Below are 17,819 nucleotides of genomic sequence, written 5' to 3'. Positions count from 1 at the left end.
ATTTAAATTTTGAAGTTGAAGTGCCGTTAATTGACTCAAATCAAACAAATTGAAAGATTGAATAATCGTGTTTGAATACTATTTATGTGAATACAATAAATTATTTACCATATTCACGTAAAATATGTAGTTTGCCCTCTACTAAATACGGTTATTTCTGTAATGTGCAATAAATAGTTTTGAGGGGCCTAAACTATAAAAAAACACAAAAAAAAAACTTGAGTAATGCTACGGGTATATTTTAAAGTGGGTTGTATATTTTACACTCATTTCATCCAAAATCATTAATACTCTACTTGTTATATTTTTCTTTATATTTACTAAAAATTATTTAAAATGTTATCAACTCTAGAACGGTGGGTATAATATCAACGCCTCTTTTTGGATGTACGGATGAATTATGGGTATAATATCAAAATATTTTATTTATCCTTATTTTTTTTTTCTAATATATTTCTCATATGTTCTTTTATTATTCCAAAATATTACCACTTGTTGAGTTAACTTAGGTTAAACATGATTAAATATCTACCGGAGTTAAAAAAAATTAAAATACTTTTTTTATCCGTAACTTAAGGACAAATAAGAAATGTTGGTGATGATAGAAGGGTATATTTGAAAAGACTAAAAATCGAAATACTTTTTGTGCTCCTAACTTAAGGACAAATAAAAAAAGTTCGTGATAGTAGAAGGATATATTTAAAAGGGTAAACAGTAATTTTATAGAGATGATAATCATTGCTAATAATTTATTAACAAAATTTAAAGATATAGTTGAAATAGATTGGAATGTAAAAAAAATATTTTCAATATTAATCTTCAGATAAATTAGAAAGTCCAGCAAATTACCCAATTTACCCTCCATCATGTAACTGCTGTAAACCACCTCTTTCCCCCACCCACCCTTCCCTCCACACACCAAGAAGCAAATAAAAGAAGCTCCTTATCCCCTTCCCTTTCCCTTCAATCCCCTCCCCACCACAAGCAAAAATGTTAAAAAAACAAAGAAAAAAGAAAAACTCAATCAATTTATAAGAACCCTAAAAAAGATAGATAGATCGATAGATAGATAGAGAGAGAGAGTGAATGAACATATGAATCTTATGATGATCACTCTCACACTTCCCTCTTCTTGTTCTTGTTCTTGTTCTTTTCTTTTGTTTGTTCATTAATGGCTTCTTCTCTCCCTTCTCTCGCCGTCGGCGGCGGCGCCGCCACTCTCCACAAGCTCGACTCCGACACCAAGAAGCTTCCTCCCTCCTCCCTCTCCCTTGAGAAGGTTATCCCTGTTTATTCTACCTGAATAAGTAGTTATCTTATCCCAGCAATAAAAAGAAACAAGAACAAAGTGTAGTGACAACTCTCAACTATAGGCCATTAGTTTGCTCTGATTAATTTCCATTAATTCGACTAGAGATCGAAAAATTTGTTTATTGTTATTATTTTTTCATTGGCATAGGACTCTGAATCATTTAATTTGAGTTCTTAGGTAGAACATGATGAAGTTACTGTTTGATTTAACAAAATTTATAGTTTTTTAATTTGTTAGAGTAAATGCAAAAGTAGTTCTTATACCAGCCTATTAATTAGCTGTTCTGCTGTTTTTCAGAGCTTTTCCTGCCAGAGAAGCCCTTCTTCTTCAGCAGCTCAAGAAACCGCCTCTGAAGCGCCTTCGCAGCCGCTTTTCGACCTCCGAGAAGCGCTCGACATCCTAAAAGACGGCACCCGCATCGAATCATCCCTCTACGTCCCCCTCCTGCAGCGATGCGTCGATAAAAGCTCGCTCTCGGAGGCCGAAATCGTCCATGCCCACATCGTAAAAACCGGAACACTCCAAGATCTCTTCATTTCAACCTCTCTCGTCGACGCGTACGCGAAATGCGGGTCGACGGATCATGCCCGCAAGGTGTTCGATAAAGTGCCGAGGAGAAACGTCGTTACTTGGACCGCTCTTATCACCGGATATGTTCGTAACTCGCAACCGGAGTCCGCGGTCGAAGTGTTTATTCGGTTGATAGACTCGGGTTTTTATCCTACGAGTTTTACGCTGGGAGCCGTTCTGAGTGCCTGTTGCGCTTTATATGCTAACGAGCTCGGGAAACAGATTCACGGGTATGTTATAAAGTACGGTGTTGAGTCGAACACGAGTACGGGGAACTCTCTTTGTAGCTTGTATTCGAAATCCGGTAGCTTGGATTCGGCTATGAAGGCCTTTGAGCGGATCCCGGATAAGAATGTGATCTCGTGGACGACGATCATATCCGCGTGCGGCGACAATGGCGATGCGGAGCGGGGCTTGAGATTGTTTGTCGACATGCTTTTGGAAGATGTGGAGCCGAATGAGTTCACGCTGACGAGCGCGCTCAGCTTGTGCTGCGTCGTTCATGATCTCGATCTCGGGAAGCAAGTTCATGCGTTTTGCGTCAAATTCGGGTGCGAATCGAACATTCCAGTGAAAAATTCGGTCATGTATTTGTACTTAAAGTGCGGGGAGATTGATGAGGCGAGGAGGCTGTTCGATGGAATCGAGAGCGTAAGCGTGATCACGTGGAACGCGATGATCGCGGGACATGCCCAGATGATCTCTTCCGCGAGGGACGACGTGGCGGCTCACTCTAGCGGAATCGAGGCCTTCAAAATGTTATTGAAAATGAACCGTGCTGGTATGAAACCCGACTTGTTCACTTTCTCGAGCATCTTAACTGTTTGCAGCGGTCTCGTAGCGCTAACTCAGGGCGAGCAAATCCATGCTCAATCTATAAAAACCGGATTTTTGTCCGATGTTGTTGTTAGTAGTGCATTGGTGAACATGTACACCAAATGCGGGTGCATTGAAAAGGCCGCGAAAGCGTTCGTCGAGATGCGTACAAGGACTCTTATATCGTGGACTTCGATGCTAACCGCTTACTCTCAACACGGTCGGTCCAGAGAGGCGATTCAGCTCTTCGAGGACATGAGATTAGCTGGCGTTAGGCCGAACCAAGTCACCTTCGTCGGTGTCCTTTCCGCATGTAGCCACGCGGGGTTGGTCGACGAGGCTGAGTACTACTTCAACATGATGCAGAGTGAGTACGGAATCGAGCCCGTCATGGACCATTATGCGTGCATGGTCGACATGTTCGTGAGGTTGGGTCGATTGGAAGACGCGTTCGATTTCGTAAAGAGGATGAACTTCGAGCCCAACGAGATCATTTGGTCCATCCTAATTGCCGGGTGTCGGAGCCACGGGAATACGGAATTGGGGTTCTATGCCGCGGATAAATTGCTCGAGCTCAAGCCTCGAGGGATTGAGACTTACATGTTGTTGCTCAATATGTACATGTCGGCGGAGCGATGGCACGATGTATCGAGGGTTCGAAAGCTAATGAAAGACGAGAAGATCGGATTTATCAGGGACCGAAGCTGGATTACGGTGAAAGACAAAGTACACTTCTTTAGGGCCGACGATCGGTCTCACCGCCAAAGCGGCGAGATGTATGAATTGCTGGAAAATCTACTGAACAAAGCTAAAGAATTGGGCTACGTGCCGTATAAAAGCGTCGAGTTATCTGAAAACGAAGACGACGACAGCGAGAAAGCTTTCGTTCCAGTGACTCATCACAGCGAGAGACTAGCTATTGCCTTCGGGCTGATAAACACGTCGCGGCATTCGTCGATTCGAGTTGTTAAGAACATCACTATGTGCAGGGACTGCCACACTTCGGTGAAGTTATTCTCGGCATTGACCGACAGAGAAATCGTCGTCAGAGATAGCAAAAGGCTTCACACGTTCAAGGGCGGTCGATGTTCGTGCGGCGATTTTGGCGCGCTTTTGTGAGAGGCTTCTCGGAGCTGCATTTCGCGGTTGCGAGGTATGTAAAAATCGCACCTGAGCCCTTGTAAACACTCTGAGCATTTAGAAAGGTTGCAATTAATTCATTTGATTTTAGAATCCTGTGAATACATTGATTAATTACTTAACCAAAAGAAAGAGAAAAACAAAAACAAAAATTTGATCACTGTGTTTCTGAAGTAATTGATCAGATTTTTTCTGTGTTTCTTTTTTCGACAGAAAGGGTCATGAAATTCATATTGATTTGTGTGGCTTCAAATATGAAATTGGGTAGTAGTGAGCTAAACCCTCACTTTATATCATTTCCGCTTTCGTGATTTAAAGTGTAGCATTTTGCCCCCTTGATTACTATTTCACCTAGTACAATAAAATAGGGGGTTAAATGCATACAGGTCCCTACAAAAATAGTAAATTGCAAATACATTCCTATAAAGTTCAACTTCTATTTGTTTTCCTGCAAAAGTTTTAATATTTTCAAATTTGTCATTCTGATTTGTTACCGTTAGAGGACTATTTCTATTTTAACAACAAATAAGTGAAATGCCAATTTTGCCATCGCAAATATGTTCCTCCAAAAGCCACAGCAGTACAATATAAAAGGGATAAAAAAATCAAGTTATCTCATAAACTAATCAGGGTTAAATATTTAACCTATGATTAACTAAATTTTTCTAACGGATTTTAACAGCAGAGACATATTTGAAAATATTAGGACCTTTGCAGGGACAACATATAAAAGTTGAACTCTGCAGAGATATATTTATAATTCACTATATTTGTAGGGACCTGACCTATATGTAATTAATCCTAAAATAGGTGGCCCTAATCATAATATGGGATGTACCTCACAGATGAGACAAGATCATCACTGTTCCTCTTGCTTTAAGATTCGAGCTGATGGCCTGACGGGCTAGGGAGCATTTAGAGCTACCATCGGGTAGGTTTCGAACTTAGGAATACAACTACGACGACTTGAATAAACATCTGATCATGTTACAAATGAATGAGTGAGTATCGGGCCCGAAACTTTGATCACAAACGTAACTTTGATCACAATATGAAACCTGGCCTTATTTGACATTATTGCATTTTTTTTTTTAATATAACATTTATATAAAATAGAGTAGATGGGGATGGTGGATTTTTTTTATAATTCTTATAGTTCAAGGTGAAATATTTATCAACCAAAATAAAAATTTAAAGCAAGTTTTTTTGTTTCCAAAATTATTTTAAATAAGTTGCTGTTTGTTATTCGGCCAAAGTGCATTATAAACTAGTAAATGGTAACAATGAGAGAAAAATTCATTTGCAGATATATTAAATTATATAGAATTAGCATTTAAATTAAAAATAAAAATAACATGGATACCAAACATAAGTTAACTTTGGGGCTGTTCGGAAGCGGAAAGTTAGAGAGTGAGGAGCTAACACGTTTCACGATTACCACTTCGTACCCCCCACCGAAGTCGCAAGGTCGATCTCTACATAATTATAAGTGGGAGCTCAGATGATCATGCATTTGACTCACCGCTTCACGGGGGTCAATGATTCTAGAACTAATTTAGCTGTAGCATGCTTAACCCCTCTAAAATCTCTTGGGTCCAGCCACAACCCAAGCATCAGTCGATGTGACGCAAACCTTAGCCGATCTCGTGGGGAGTCGTGCTCCACCCACAACGGCTATCAGCCGGAGAGCCGCATTTGGCCTGCTGTGTAACCCTAGGTTAGTTGAGACTTATCTCACACTTCTGGATGCTTAACTCTCCTAATCTCTTAGGCCTAGGTACAGTTTAAGCACCAGGTGATGTGATATTCGTTTTGTTAGTCAAGGCCAACTTTGTGGGGAGCTGCGCTCCATTCATAGTAGCCATCAGTGTGGAAGCTGTGTTCTATCCGCTATATAACTCTGGCTTAACTGAGTCTCATTTCATACTGCTAGTTCCCTGCCGAATAACCTTGGCATACGATGATTTCCGTTTCTAAATTTAAATTGTAGACGATGATTCTTGCTTGCGGTTCGTTCCCGTTCACGATCTGTAAAAAAACGGAACGTTTTGAGTCTATTCCCTTATCTCCGAAGATGGAGTCGTCACAGAAAATTAGGATTAGCGTTAGACCGGAACTCACGTATGTTATATATATACATAACTTAATATAAGAATAATAATTACATTCGTCCATCAAGAATATGTCCAGATACATTCTAACCGTTAACCATATCTTTATAGATCGGCTGTATCTTTATAAATCGCTTTGGATAAATCACATAGGTTTAGTCAAGACTAATTTCATACTTTCGACTGGTGATTAGCTCTGAAACCAACTGTGCCGTCCTGCTTCATAGAAAGGTCATCCATTCTAAAATCATTCTAATTCTGGTACGCTTAATGCTATTAACCTTTTGAGCCTAACCATCATCCAGCAGGTCAACATTACGAGTTTAATATCCAAGAGAAGAAGAAAACATGCGCTAGTCTCGCAAAGTAAGTTCATAAACGCACGTTAGGTCATTATTAAATGGGCTATTTATTTGACATTAAATGTTTTTTTTAAACAAAATAAATGTCAAATAGGGTTACATTTTTTGTCGCAATTTTCGCACCTACTTCTTTTATAACAACCAACTACTCGGCAACTTCTATATTTTAAATTAAATAAAATAATCATTTATTAACTATGTTTATGTATTTTTCATTTAACACTCTTATTCATTTCAGGGCTCGAGGCCGTATATTTTATATTCAACAGGTTTTTTAGTAGACCCTAAATACGGGCTTAATTAAATGGGACGGGGTCGTGCCGAAAACTTACCGACATGATACGGCATAGTGCATGCCGAGTCGTATCAATATGTGTCGGTAACAAAAAATACATGTGTGTCGACATATAATGACATAAAATACTTAGTTTTTTTTAGCAACAAAATATTTTAATAGTTAAGTATGTATCTTTATCAAATCTTTTGAACTTTATTGAAAAAATAACTAACTAATTTAAAAAATAGAAGGTTTTGAGCTGTACTATCAGCACAGGAATTGTATCATGCCGATATCATGTTGGCACGGTAGGCACGGTCGGTACGGTCTGTGCCGATGGACTCTTAAATTCTTGGGATTCGAACTCAGCACCTCTTGTTTGGTACGCTGTTAAATTAAATAAAACAATCCTTTACCTCTAACAGCGAGCTGACAGAGAATGACGTTTCATATTTATTTACAATAGCATCAAAATAGGAGATACTGAGTTCCAGTCAAGCGAGACTCCTAGTGTACTTAATGTTTTTTTATTTAATTCAAATTCACGTTGTGAACCTATCAAAAATATCTCTAACCCAAACTTAGTTTCTAGAAAAATAACAGTTATTTTATATAATTTAATACGGCATAACCAACACCAAAAAAAAAAAAAAAAAAAAAAAAAAAAAAAAAAAAAAAAAAAAAAAAAAAACCAACCCAACTGGGCACTAATTAATGTATCAAGTGTGAAAAGGACAAATTGGGGGTGCAAATACATGTGAGTGATTGAGTCAAAATCCCACCCCACATGCAAAAGACATGGTATGGCACTAACTTACAAATGACCAAAAAAAAAAAAAAAAAAAAAAAAGGTGCTTCTAGGTCTACAATTCGAGATTATAATCTTACAACTTAGTCCATCTAAAGACTATAATTTGCATATTACTCCGTCCTATCATTTTTTTTTTGGTTAAATTATTGAAATTTTTTTTTTATAAATATCCAACTTTTCAATTCCCCTCCCATACTTTTGAAAACTTATATACTCCCTCAAATTTCTAAGTTGATACATTTAGCCTCCTTCCATCAGAATTTTATTACTGTTCTATTTATTTCTTATAATTTATATAAAAAATATTCTTAAAATTAATAAAAATATATTAAAAAATTATTTTTTATAGAACAAGTAAAGACAATTTGATCGTTTCTTCCTCTCCATAACAGCCGTAACCCATTGAAAATATTTTAAAAATTTTAAGAGGGTGAAAAGTGAAAAAAATGTATATTTACCAAGAGATTTTGTATATCTTAGCTTTTTTTTTTTGGTTAAAAATCAAAAAGACTTGTTTAAACCCTTAAACCATTAGATTAGAAGTGTAACCATTTATGACCCTGGGTCGTAGACCTAGCATTTCTCATAAAAAAAAAGGACTAAATTACACTTTTAATTATCTTTTTTTTTTTTTTTTGAGAAATAGATAGCACGCTACCTGCTTCGTTTATTTCATTTAGAAATAAACTTAGCTAGAAATGTGAATCAACTAGGATTCGAACTTGGGTCTCGGATACCAACCACCAGGCCCTTTGCCACTTGCTCTAGGGACGGTTCGTTACACTTTTAATTATCAAACTATAAGACTTGTGATACTTTGATACTCGAACTTTAATTTAGTGTAATTTCTGGCTCGAATTTTTTAAATTATTATAATTAAATCCCACAATCGAACTTAATTCACCTGACTAAATATTGACTTATTGTTGATGTGGAAATGCTTTAACATTTTTAATCGTTATTGCGTCATTAATCTCAACACTGTTACATCCCCTATACATTAGCAATAACTAATATTTTTTTAACTAAATTGGCTCATGGAACTTAATTGGGATAATTATAAAAATTCAAGTTAAAAATTTTAATAGTTTAAAGTTTGAAGATCAAAATGTCACGTGGTTCATAATTTGAAGATAAAAAATGTTAATTTAATATAATATTTTTTTTTAAAAAAATAGCATTTCAAAGTGTACTCCATATTGTAATTATAATGTTGGCTTAATGGGTAGTTGAGTGTTGAATTAAGTTTTTTAACAACTTTTTCTACTTCAGATAATAGGAATTAATCAGACATTTAAAGCTGATTTTGTTAACAAAACAAAACTTTTTAAAATATTTAGAAATGTGGGATAAAAATTAAGAAGTTTTTTTTTTTTTTTTCATTTCTATGATATTTTCTAATTGCATAAAACATACAAAATTCAAAAACTCAGCTCCTTTCTCTATTATTATTATTATTTTTCATTCATGTGAAGTTGATTTTAATGGACTAAAAATAAAAATACTCTTTCCATGAAAGAGAAAACAAATTAAAAAAAAAATATTTCACTAGGTTGTGAAATATGTTACTCAAAAATAGGTTGCGAAAGATGTTAAATAATATCTTTTCATAGTAAGCAATAACTTATTATTTTGCAAAAATTAATAATATTAATAATATTATTTTTGGTACCGGCCAATCACATTTCTTAAATTTGATTAAATCAGAGCCAGCAAATAGTGATCAAATTTAATAAATCTGCGCAACTACGCCACCCATAGTGAAAAATTTTGGATGCATTATGAATAGAAATGTCAACTGGTCGGATTTGAGATAGATTTTTAAAAATCCGAATCTGACTATCAAATCAGAAATTCGAACCCAAATTCGAGAACATATTAAAGATAATTTAGGTGATCTTAGTCAAAACTATAAAAATTCAGCTAATTATTAAAGAAAATTTTTTGATTATTAGACTTAGAAACCTCCCTTAAATATTTTTATGCGTATTTCTATAATAACCCGACTTTTTTTTTTCTTTTAATATTTTAAGTTAGAAGGTTTACTATTAAATAAGATAGTAAAATAAATTTTTTTGATAACTATAAAATAGTTGAGTATAATTTTTTTAACCACAATATGGAAAAGTGAAAATATAGTGAACTGCAAATATATTTTTATAAAGTTTAACTTTTATATGTTGTTTCTGCAAAAGTCCTGATGTTTTTTAAATATGTCTCTACCGTTAGGATTCTTGAGAAAAAAATTAGTTAACCATAAGTAAAATACTTAATCCTAATTAATTAATAAGGTGAATTAACCATTTGGAGGGATATATCTGTAATGTCAAAAAGATCATTTTATTTATAAAATAAATAGTCCTTTAACGATAACAAATCTGAAAGGCGTATTTGAAAATATTATTACTTTTATAGAAACAACATATGAAAGTTGAATTTTATAAAGATGTATTTATAATTTATTATGTTTGTAGGGATCTGTATGAAATTAATCCTGAAAGTTGAGATGTCTATTTCTAATTTGGCTATAGTTGAGGGGTCTCCACACATTTTTATCAAATCATAACAAAAATATCTCTTTTTACACACACACTCTCTCTCTCTCAAATCCAAATCGAATTTTGTGCCCAATTGTTTGATCCTTCGTCCTCGAAAAACCCTAATTTGAGGCCGAAATCCTAGAGTTTCCGCCATGAAATTCGGCGTCCGCGAGGGATCGAAGGCGAGGAGGATCCCATTTTCGTTGCCCCGCAGGAAGAGAAACCCTAACAATGGCGATGGGGCATTGGGATCCAATCGCAACTCCCTCGGATCCGATTCGGGTATGGAACTTTTTTTTTTACCCCTTTTTTTGTGATTTAATTTTGTTTTCGTTGTTCGTTTTAGGGTTTTAGATTGTATCATAAATGATTGTTTGATTTTGGTTCGTATGATTTGGATTGATTTGATTGAGGGTTTAATTTGATAGTAGATTTCAACGATTAAGATATTTAATCAAGGTGAAAATGTATGAACAACCCCTCAACTGTAGCCGATTCTGAAATTGGCCCCTCAAGACTCCCTCAAATTCTACTTTTTTTTTTCAAAATTATGTAATTTTAGTGAAAGAATCTAGAGATTTTATCAAATTTAGTAGTAATTTTATCAAATTCAATAACTTTAATAACTTTTTAGCCAATAAAACTAGCTTGATTACTGGTTAATAACTTATGAAATCAATAAATTTGCTAAGATTTTGGTAAAAATTTATAAAACATATTTTAACTGTTGTCCATTTTGATCTGGTTATCTGATCTTTAAAAATTTTGATTTTATTGTCTAATTTTTAAAATTTATTTAATTTGAGTCAGATAGTATGTTTTTAAGTTCAAAATTCGAATGTATCGTTTATCTTTATGAGTTTGGTTTATTTTATTTGATAAAATTCGTTAAAATAAATAATTGGTTGGTTTAAATTTTGTGCGCACAGAGCCATCGAATAATTTATATCAAATAAATTAAAAGATTGAGTACTTAATTTAAAATTTTGAAAGATTAGATAATTAAATCAAAATGGTTCGTGGTTCAGATAACTTTTATACATTTTTAGCTAAATTTTTTAAACTAACTAATATAAAAAAAAGTTGGGGGAGTCATTTTAGAATAGCCTATAGTAGAGGGGATTAGCATAAATTTTTACCTTAATTGTATAATAAGGTAAATTGTCACACCCTGTGGATTTGAAAAATTTTTTTCCTTGTTTTATTGTAGTAAAAGAAAATGCTATTATTAACAAAGTTTATTTTGATGTGGAGATGAAAAAAATTATCAGTTTTAATCAATATTTATAATTATTAAATTTGATTAGATTTAATGAATATTGTGTGCAACCAAAATGTAAAGAGTTATCAGTTATGGATATTTTATGACAAAATGTATGTAAACTCCCTCAACTATAGGACACTGAGAAATAGGCTCTCCAAATTTACTTTTTCTGGTTGGTATCTTATCAAATTTTATTCATTTATTTTTTTAAATTGAATTGAAAATTTATCAAAATTAATGATATTATTGGGGATCAGTTGTTAACTATCAAAACAATTTGTAATATCATTGGCTGGAAAAACATATAGAACAGTTAACGTTGACAAAATTTCCAATTTAATTGATTTTTTTTTAAAAAAATCATGGAACCAAAAGAGTTGACTTGGAGAGAGAAATTTATAGGGTACACTGTAACATCTTGTGAGTTTCATTTCTTTTCTCATACCAAAATTGTGAAAAACTATGAATATTTTGAATTGAACTTCCTGATTTATTGACAAATTCACCCAAAATTTTGCCTTTCTTTTAAGTGGTTGGGTGGATAGATTTATGTAAAGAAAGTAATTTCGTAAATTTTGATAAGAATGTGGAGGCCAAATTATTCGCATTCTAGTGGTAAGGCATCTGAACGGGGTGTCGGAGGGGTTAGGAATTTGAGTTTCAGGGGAGGAACCCTAACCAGGGTTATTGGATCTCAGACTCCTAATTCTAAAAATATTTTTTAACAAAAGATTCCGACTATACCTAGCGTAATTTGCTAAGAGCTTGATGGTTGTTATCTGAGGTTCCAAATTAGAAGCTTAATAGCTTCATATTTCTAGCTAAGTTTGTTTACAAAAATGAATAAAAGGGTAGTTTGCTACCCCTCTCTCTCTCTCTAAAAGGGTAGTTTGCTACCCCTCTCTCTCTCTCTCTCTCTCTCTCTCTCTCTCTCTCTCTCCCCAAAAGAAAAAGGGAAAAGATAAGAATGTAGATTATGGTGTAAGTTTATGGCTTTTTTCTGTAGCAATTTCAGGTCAACCTAAGCTTTTGAAAATAGTCAAACTGGCTGTTTTCTCTTTATTTGCTATTAGCACTATTGTAATGGTTGTTGTTTAACAATGCATCAAACCATTTTGCTACCTCTAAATTTTTCTTTAAATTTTCTTGTCTTTTCTTTTTTTTCTTTTTTTTTTTTTTCTTTTTCTTGTTCATTTCCAATTTCTACTTTCTTGTGCTGGTTGCAACAAGGGCAGACATAAAATTCATATTTTACGGGAATATATATGTACATAAATTTTAATTTTGCAGGAATATATATGGAGAGTCTAGCTTGAAAGCCTTTAGAAGTAAACAAAAGAGTTTACTTTCGCGTCGTTTTTTATAATGGAAAATCTGAATTGACGATCCACACTATTAATTTTGATTTAGACTATTAGAACTTGTTAGGCTTCAAATTTTACAATTTTATGATATTATTTACCCAACATTCGAGCAGTCTCAAAATTAACATTTTCTAATATTTAATATAAAGTGAGTTTGAGATCATTTGAGATTGCTTGATCACTAGGCAAATAATATCCTAAAGTTGTGAAATACAAAACATAAGAAGCTCAAATAGCGTTGATCAAGTTTAACGACGTGGATCGTCAATTCGGATTCTTCATCAAATGAAATGGCCAGGAAGTAAACCCTTACTTCCACAAGTATTCCAGCCTGATTCTATAAATGGACAACATTTTCTAATTTCAAGCTCAATCAATCAATCCATGTTACACTGAGTATTTCTTCTAAAGCCTATTATCCATAGTTCTAACTTCTATAAATGATACATTATGTTTGGCAATAGGTAGTAAAGATGATGCTTTCTTCGAATCGAGGCCGTGTTTGGATTCGGATTGCGAAGATGATTTCTTCAGCGTAAATGGGGGTAAGGTTGCTCTAACTCTTTCTTTTCGCTCGGTTTTCTAGAATAGCTCCTCTATTCAAGAAGCAGAAGTAGAATACTTCACAACCTTATCAGAACTCTCGGACTTCAAAAATAAGCTCTAATTTGACACACATGCTTCAAGCTCCAGCATGCAGATTCGAAATAACGCATTCTTGTTCCTTCAATTTCATTTTTAGACTTCACTCCTTCGCGAGGAAGTACTCCGAACCATCATTTCGCCACCCCTCGACGATCTCAAGCATCCAAATCCTCCCCTCTGGGCTTTAGTCCTAACTCTCCGCCTGAATCTTCTCCGAATCATCAAAAACAGAAGCTCTCCGAACTTCTTCAGGAGAACCAAGAAGGCGAGGAGGATGCCACCACGAAAAACACCGAAAACGGGGCGACCAAAAGCGGCGCGGAAATGGAAAACCTCAATCTCAATACCAACTCCGGTAAAATAGAAACGAAGCGAAAGAAAGAGAGAGAGTTCAAGAGCATGCAGTGTTGCTTGCCGAACCTTGCGCGAAGCCTCAGCTCCAAGGAGAGGAGGAAGCCGAAAACGAGCCCTGCTCACTGAAAACGGCTTTTCGCCACAGCTCGCTCTTGCGAAGTGCTTGTATGTTCATACCATACATGGTTTTCGCAGATTCCCCGACAACAATGTACATGATACAGAGCCATTACACAAGATGTGTTCTTTGTTGAGATGTATAGGGAGAAATATGGTGCTGTTTTATTCGCCGTCGCTTATCGACGCGTCGGCGGCGGCGATTGATTCTTGAAATAACTGTTTGAGAGTGTTTGAGAGGTGTTACAGTTTAGTTTCTGAGGGAAGTTCTAAGATTGCTGGAACTCTTTGAGTGTAAGATTTGAAAAATGTAAACAACAGTGAGATAAAATTTAATTTGTTATAACTTTTTGCTTGAATTTTTTTTAATTATTGCAATCAAATTCCACAATCTAATTTAGTTACTAATATAGTAGTAATATGATAATATTGTGATTGATGATAGGATAATAATTAAGATGGTTATATTATTTTTACATCAATAATTTGTTAATATTTAGCCAATTAAATTAGATTGTTAGGACTTGAGCATAACAATTCAGAAAGTTTGAACAAAAATTGCAACAAATTAAACTTTGTGAGAGTTTGAGGACCAAAGTGCAATTTACCCAACATGTTAATTATGTGATTAAGGCCTCTTACAAATTGTGCATGCACAAATGGACAAATTGCATAAAAGTCCTTTAAAACTCTTGTACTTTTCATTGTGGGCCTCGATCTTTCTCATAAATAATTCAACATACTTAACTCATATAAGCATTTCATTATATAGTTCATGAACCTCTGATGAAAACACATGCAAATAAAGATAAAGCTCAAAGAGAAGCACACATAAATAAACATAGCCTCATGTGTTTGTCAAAAATAAAACGACAGCGACAGCGACAGCGACAATACCTTGCCCTCGCCGAGAACTAGATGTGATTCGAACTCGATGCGACACATTCACGCTTTGATGGTCACAGTGCACAAGCACTGCCCAGACGGCTTAACCGTCGATATCCGCCATTCTGCTCCCATCGGGGCATCCGGATCGTACATCAGCGTCTGGTATCCGGGCTCTTCCTCCAGTGAGAACAGCAGCAGTTTCCCGTCGAGAATGCCGAAGCGGAACCCTATCTTCGAGCTGCCCGTCAGGGGCACCGAAACCTTCCGCCACGAGCCGTCGGCCGGATCGAAGATCGACAGCTTCCTCTGATTCCGCCACTCCATGCAAAACAGTCTCTTTCCGAGGACCGCGTGCGCGGTGACCATCACGCACCCGTTCTTGATCTCGCACCAAGAGTGGTACGACGGGTCGTACACGTCGACGGAGCGGGAGCTGCCGATCGTGAAGCTGGAGCGGCCGCCCATCACGTAGAGCTTGTCCTCGAAGCTGCACGCGAAGCATCCGTAGCGAGGCTTCTTAAGGCTCTCAATGAGCCTCCACTCGTTTCGATCGGGATCATACACCTCGGCACTCGACAAGCTATCGCCGCCCGATCCATAGCCACCCACAGCGTACACCGCCCCGTTGACCTCGGCGCATGCAAAGTCGTAGCGCGCAATGTTCATCTTAGCAAGCATGCTCCATCTGTACCAACAAGTTCAGAGACTCGCAAACACAATAGAAGCTCTAAAAGATTCAAAGTTCGAAGAGCTGAGTTGTAAAGGAAAGCCGCATGATAAAATTATAAGTTCATAGGATTCAATCTGATCCTCGCATCAATTTGCAACCAAATATAGAAATTACTAGGGTAAAACCGCCCGACCTTTCCAAAAATTAATTTTACTATCCGACCTTTCAATTTGTCTGATTTGAGTAAGTCACGGCACTTTGACTTCAAAATTTTAAGCTAATTTCTTACTTTAATAAATTTATAGTTGCGAGAATCACATGAAATATATACTAGCTAAACCTGTAATGATAAACGACGTAGCCAAAATTTGAAGCCAAAAGTGCAATTGACCGACTCAAATTAAACAAACTGAAAGATTAGATAGCAAAATCAAAATTTTGAATGGGTCAAACAGTCGATTCAAAACGGTCTAGAGTTTAGGTAAGTTCTATACATTGGTTACTTTCTCTAAAGTAGCAACGAATTGTACATTAAAAATATAGATAAAAGCGATACCTGTTGAGTCGCGAATCATATTGATAAACCTCGTCATAAACATATTCTATCCCATGATCAGCCGAATAACCTGCGATCACCAAAAGCCTTCCATCGAGAACAACTACTCCGAAACCGGCTTTCGTCGGACCGGGCATAGGAGGAAGAGCAAACTGCTTTTTCCCGAAGCAGCTTAGCACCTCCCAATGACTCCCCTTCCCTTCTTCATTGCCGGTTAACATATATATCCACTCCTCTAATTTCGCCGCCTCGTTTCTCACTATAATAAACTCCTTGCTTTGGATAAATGATCTCCAACTCTTGCACACAGTACCCATAGTGGGAAAATAGGACCTGGGTATTAAAGCAAGGCAAAACTTTGCAACGTCGTCGGGTAACCCGGGTATTAAAGCCCAATGAAACCCGTTTTCTGCTTCGGTCGAAAGCCCTTCAGGGTTCAGCCCAGCAGAAGTTTCCGAGCCGAGGCTCATCTCCGATTCGGCAAACTGCTTCTTTGCGGCAATGAAACCGGGCATTGCAAAGCTTATGCAAAGGATTTCGTTAAGCTCGCTTTTTAGCGTGCCTCCTCGACAATGGGGGAGAGTAACAGGAGTTTTCCGATATATTATATGTGGTGATTGGTCAAGTGGGGCGATTCATGGTATCCATCATTTATAGGAATTTTCAGAGACAAGGGCTTGAACGATGCGGAACTTTGGTTCTTGAACACCGATGACGCCCTCGATTTTGTTCTCTCCGTCTCAAATGCCATTCGAGAGAGGCACCTTTTGGAGCAAGCTTTGTCGATTGACCGCGAGAAGCCAATCACCTTATTAATGTCGTAAAATTTGTTCTTTCCACTGACCATTTTCCAGAATCTACAAAGAACGCCAATGACATTATAAATTTTATCACGCGCGCGCGCCCGAGAGAGAGAGAGAGAGAGAGAGAGAGAGAGAGAGACTTACTACTGACAGCCACAGAAATGTAAATTATACTTAACCTCCTGTAGCCTCCATTTTCTGAATTTGAATCAACTGCAACAAACAAAAAAAAATTATAGTAAATAAGGTAACACATTCTTTTCCAGGTATCAGGCAACCGTTTAATGTGGTTGACAACTTCTAAGAATTGCAATACTTGAAAAGCATCCAATTCAGTGAAACATTCAAGTGAGAAAAAGTCGTGAAACTGTAAACTATCATTGTAACATACGTCGAAGATAACATATTTATTTGCAATGTCTATATATGAAGAAAACATGGAAGTATCTGATTACGATTAATGATCAGATGAATTGCATGATCGAGATACCTACGAAGCCCCTATTTACCTTCTATTGGCCAAACATCCTTGCTTTTTTCAGTATGTAAACACTTGTATATTTCCAATTATAGTGGCAATGGAATCGGTGCCAATCCACTTTTAAAACGACACGAAACAGGTTGGAATTTAAAGGAGTTGTGCAATTTAGAATATCTTTAGAATATCACAAATTCACAATAGAATATACCAAGCTGACTTTATTAAAGAAGAAAACAAATCCCTTGTGATATGTTTCGTGAATGTTCTTGTATTGTTCAACTATTTTCTTAGATTAGAAATTGTACTTCAATCTCTAGAGGGTTGATATCAAGTTAAAAACCAAGTCAATTGAGCTCTCTCACACTTTAGTTGCGTTCTTGACAACTCAAATTCCCGGGATATATCTTGGATTGTACGTAATAATGATAATAACATGGCACTACAAACAACGACTATGCTCACAAATCTATTGGAAGTAATCGCTAATTTAAACAAAGAACTAATATCTAGAAATGAGCTAGAATACTTTTCGAGGTACCAAGTCCTTGATGCTTCCCCGTCGTTTCCAGTGACAGGATATCTGAATCGACGATCGGTGGCTTTAAACATGATCTGCAGCTCATGAACTTCCTAGAAACCAAAATTTTCGTGATTTTTTTGACATTATTTATCTAGTGATCAAGTTGTCCCAAATACACCTTATATTTGTCATCGAAAATGGTTAATTTTCAGACCATT

The 17,819-nt window shown here is 36.0% G+C and overlaps 3 protein-coding genes across 7 annotated transcripts; 2 read left to right on the top strand and 1 right to left on the bottom strand.

Annotated features, from left to right (window-relative positions):
- On the top strand, nt 944-7,279 carry LOC109726573 (putative pentatricopeptide repeat-containing protein At5g52630). Of its 5 annotated transcripts, none has more exons than XM_020256238.1 (3): nt 944-1,279; nt 1,610-3,851; nt 6,550-7,279. In XM_020256238.1, exons 1-2 carry the CDS (start codon nt 1,172-1,174, stop codon nt 3,815-3,817), a joined length of 2,316 nt encoding a protein of 771 aa, XP_020111827.1. In that variant the 5' UTR covers nt 944-1,171; the 3' UTR covers nt 3,818-3,851; nt 6,550-7,279. The 5 variants fall into 5 exon arrangements, with proteins under 5 accessions (XP_020111827.1, XP_020111825.1, XP_020111824.1 ...); XM_020256236.1 differs by lacking the exon at nt 6,550-7,279 and adding an exon at nt 4,684-4,909; XM_020256235.1 differs by lacking the exon at nt 6,550-7,279 and adding an exon at nt 4,649-4,909.
- On the top strand, nt 9,978-14,050 carry LOC109726202 (uncharacterized protein At3g27210-like). The gene is made up of 3 exons (XM_020255693.1): nt 9,978-10,221; nt 13,032-13,112; nt 13,310-14,050. Exons 1-3 carry the CDS (start codon nt 10,092-10,094, stop codon nt 13,690-13,692), a joined length of 594 nt encoding a protein of 197 aa, XP_020111282.1. The 5' UTR covers nt 9,978-10,091; the 3' UTR covers nt 13,693-14,050.
- On the bottom strand, nt 14,363-16,455 carry LOC109726201 (F-box/kelch-repeat protein At1g67480). Its single transcript, XM_020255692.1, has 2 exons — nt 15,798-16,455; nt 14,363-15,256 (listed from the first exon to the last, which is right to left on the bottom strand). Exons 1-2 carry the CDS (start codon nt 16,310-16,312, stop codon nt 14,629-14,631), a joined length of 1,143 nt encoding a protein of 380 aa, XP_020111281.1. The 5' UTR covers nt 16,313-16,455; the 3' UTR covers nt 14,363-14,628.

The sequence above is a fragment of the Ananas comosus genome, linkage group 21 (genome assembly GCF_001540865.1).
Source record: "Ananas comosus cultivar F153 linkage group 21, ASM154086v1, whole genome shotgun sequence".
Classification (NCBI taxonomy): Eukaryota; Viridiplantae; Streptophyta; class Magnoliopsida; order Poales; family Bromeliaceae; genus Ananas; species Ananas comosus.
This window is presented reverse-complemented; position numbering and strand designations above follow the sequence as displayed.

Bases quoted from the DNA above. Each gene is read 5' to 3' on its own strand.
- LOC109726202 (XM_020255693.1), top strand. From the start codon at position 10,092: ATGAAATTCGGCGTCCGCGAGGGATCGAAGGCGAGGAGGATCCCATTT. The intron at 10,222-13,031 runs GTATGGAACTTT...GTTTGGCAATAG, and splicing joins CTCCCTCGGATCCGATTCGG to GTAGTAAAGATGATGCTTTC. The intron at 13,113-13,309 runs GTAAGGTTGCTC...TTTCATTTTTAG, and splicing joins TTTCTTCAGCGTAAATGGGG to ACTTCACTCCTTCGCGAGGA.
- LOC109726201 (XM_020255692.1), bottom strand. From the start codon at position 16,312: ATGCCCGGTTTCATTGCCGCAAAGAAGCAGTTTGCCGAATCGGAGATG. The intron at 15,257-15,797 runs GTATCGCTTTTA...TTGTTGGTACAG, and splicing joins TATGATTCGCGACTCAACAG to ATGGAGCATGCTTGCTAAGA.
- LOC109726573 (XM_020256238.1), top strand. From the start codon at position 1,172: ATGGCTTCTTCTCTCCCTTCTCTCGCCGTCGGCGGCGGCGCCGCCACT. The intron at 1,280-1,609 runs GTTATCCCTGTT...GCTGTTTTTCAG, and splicing joins CCTCCCTCTCCCTTGAGAAG to AGCTTTTCCTGCCAGAGAAG.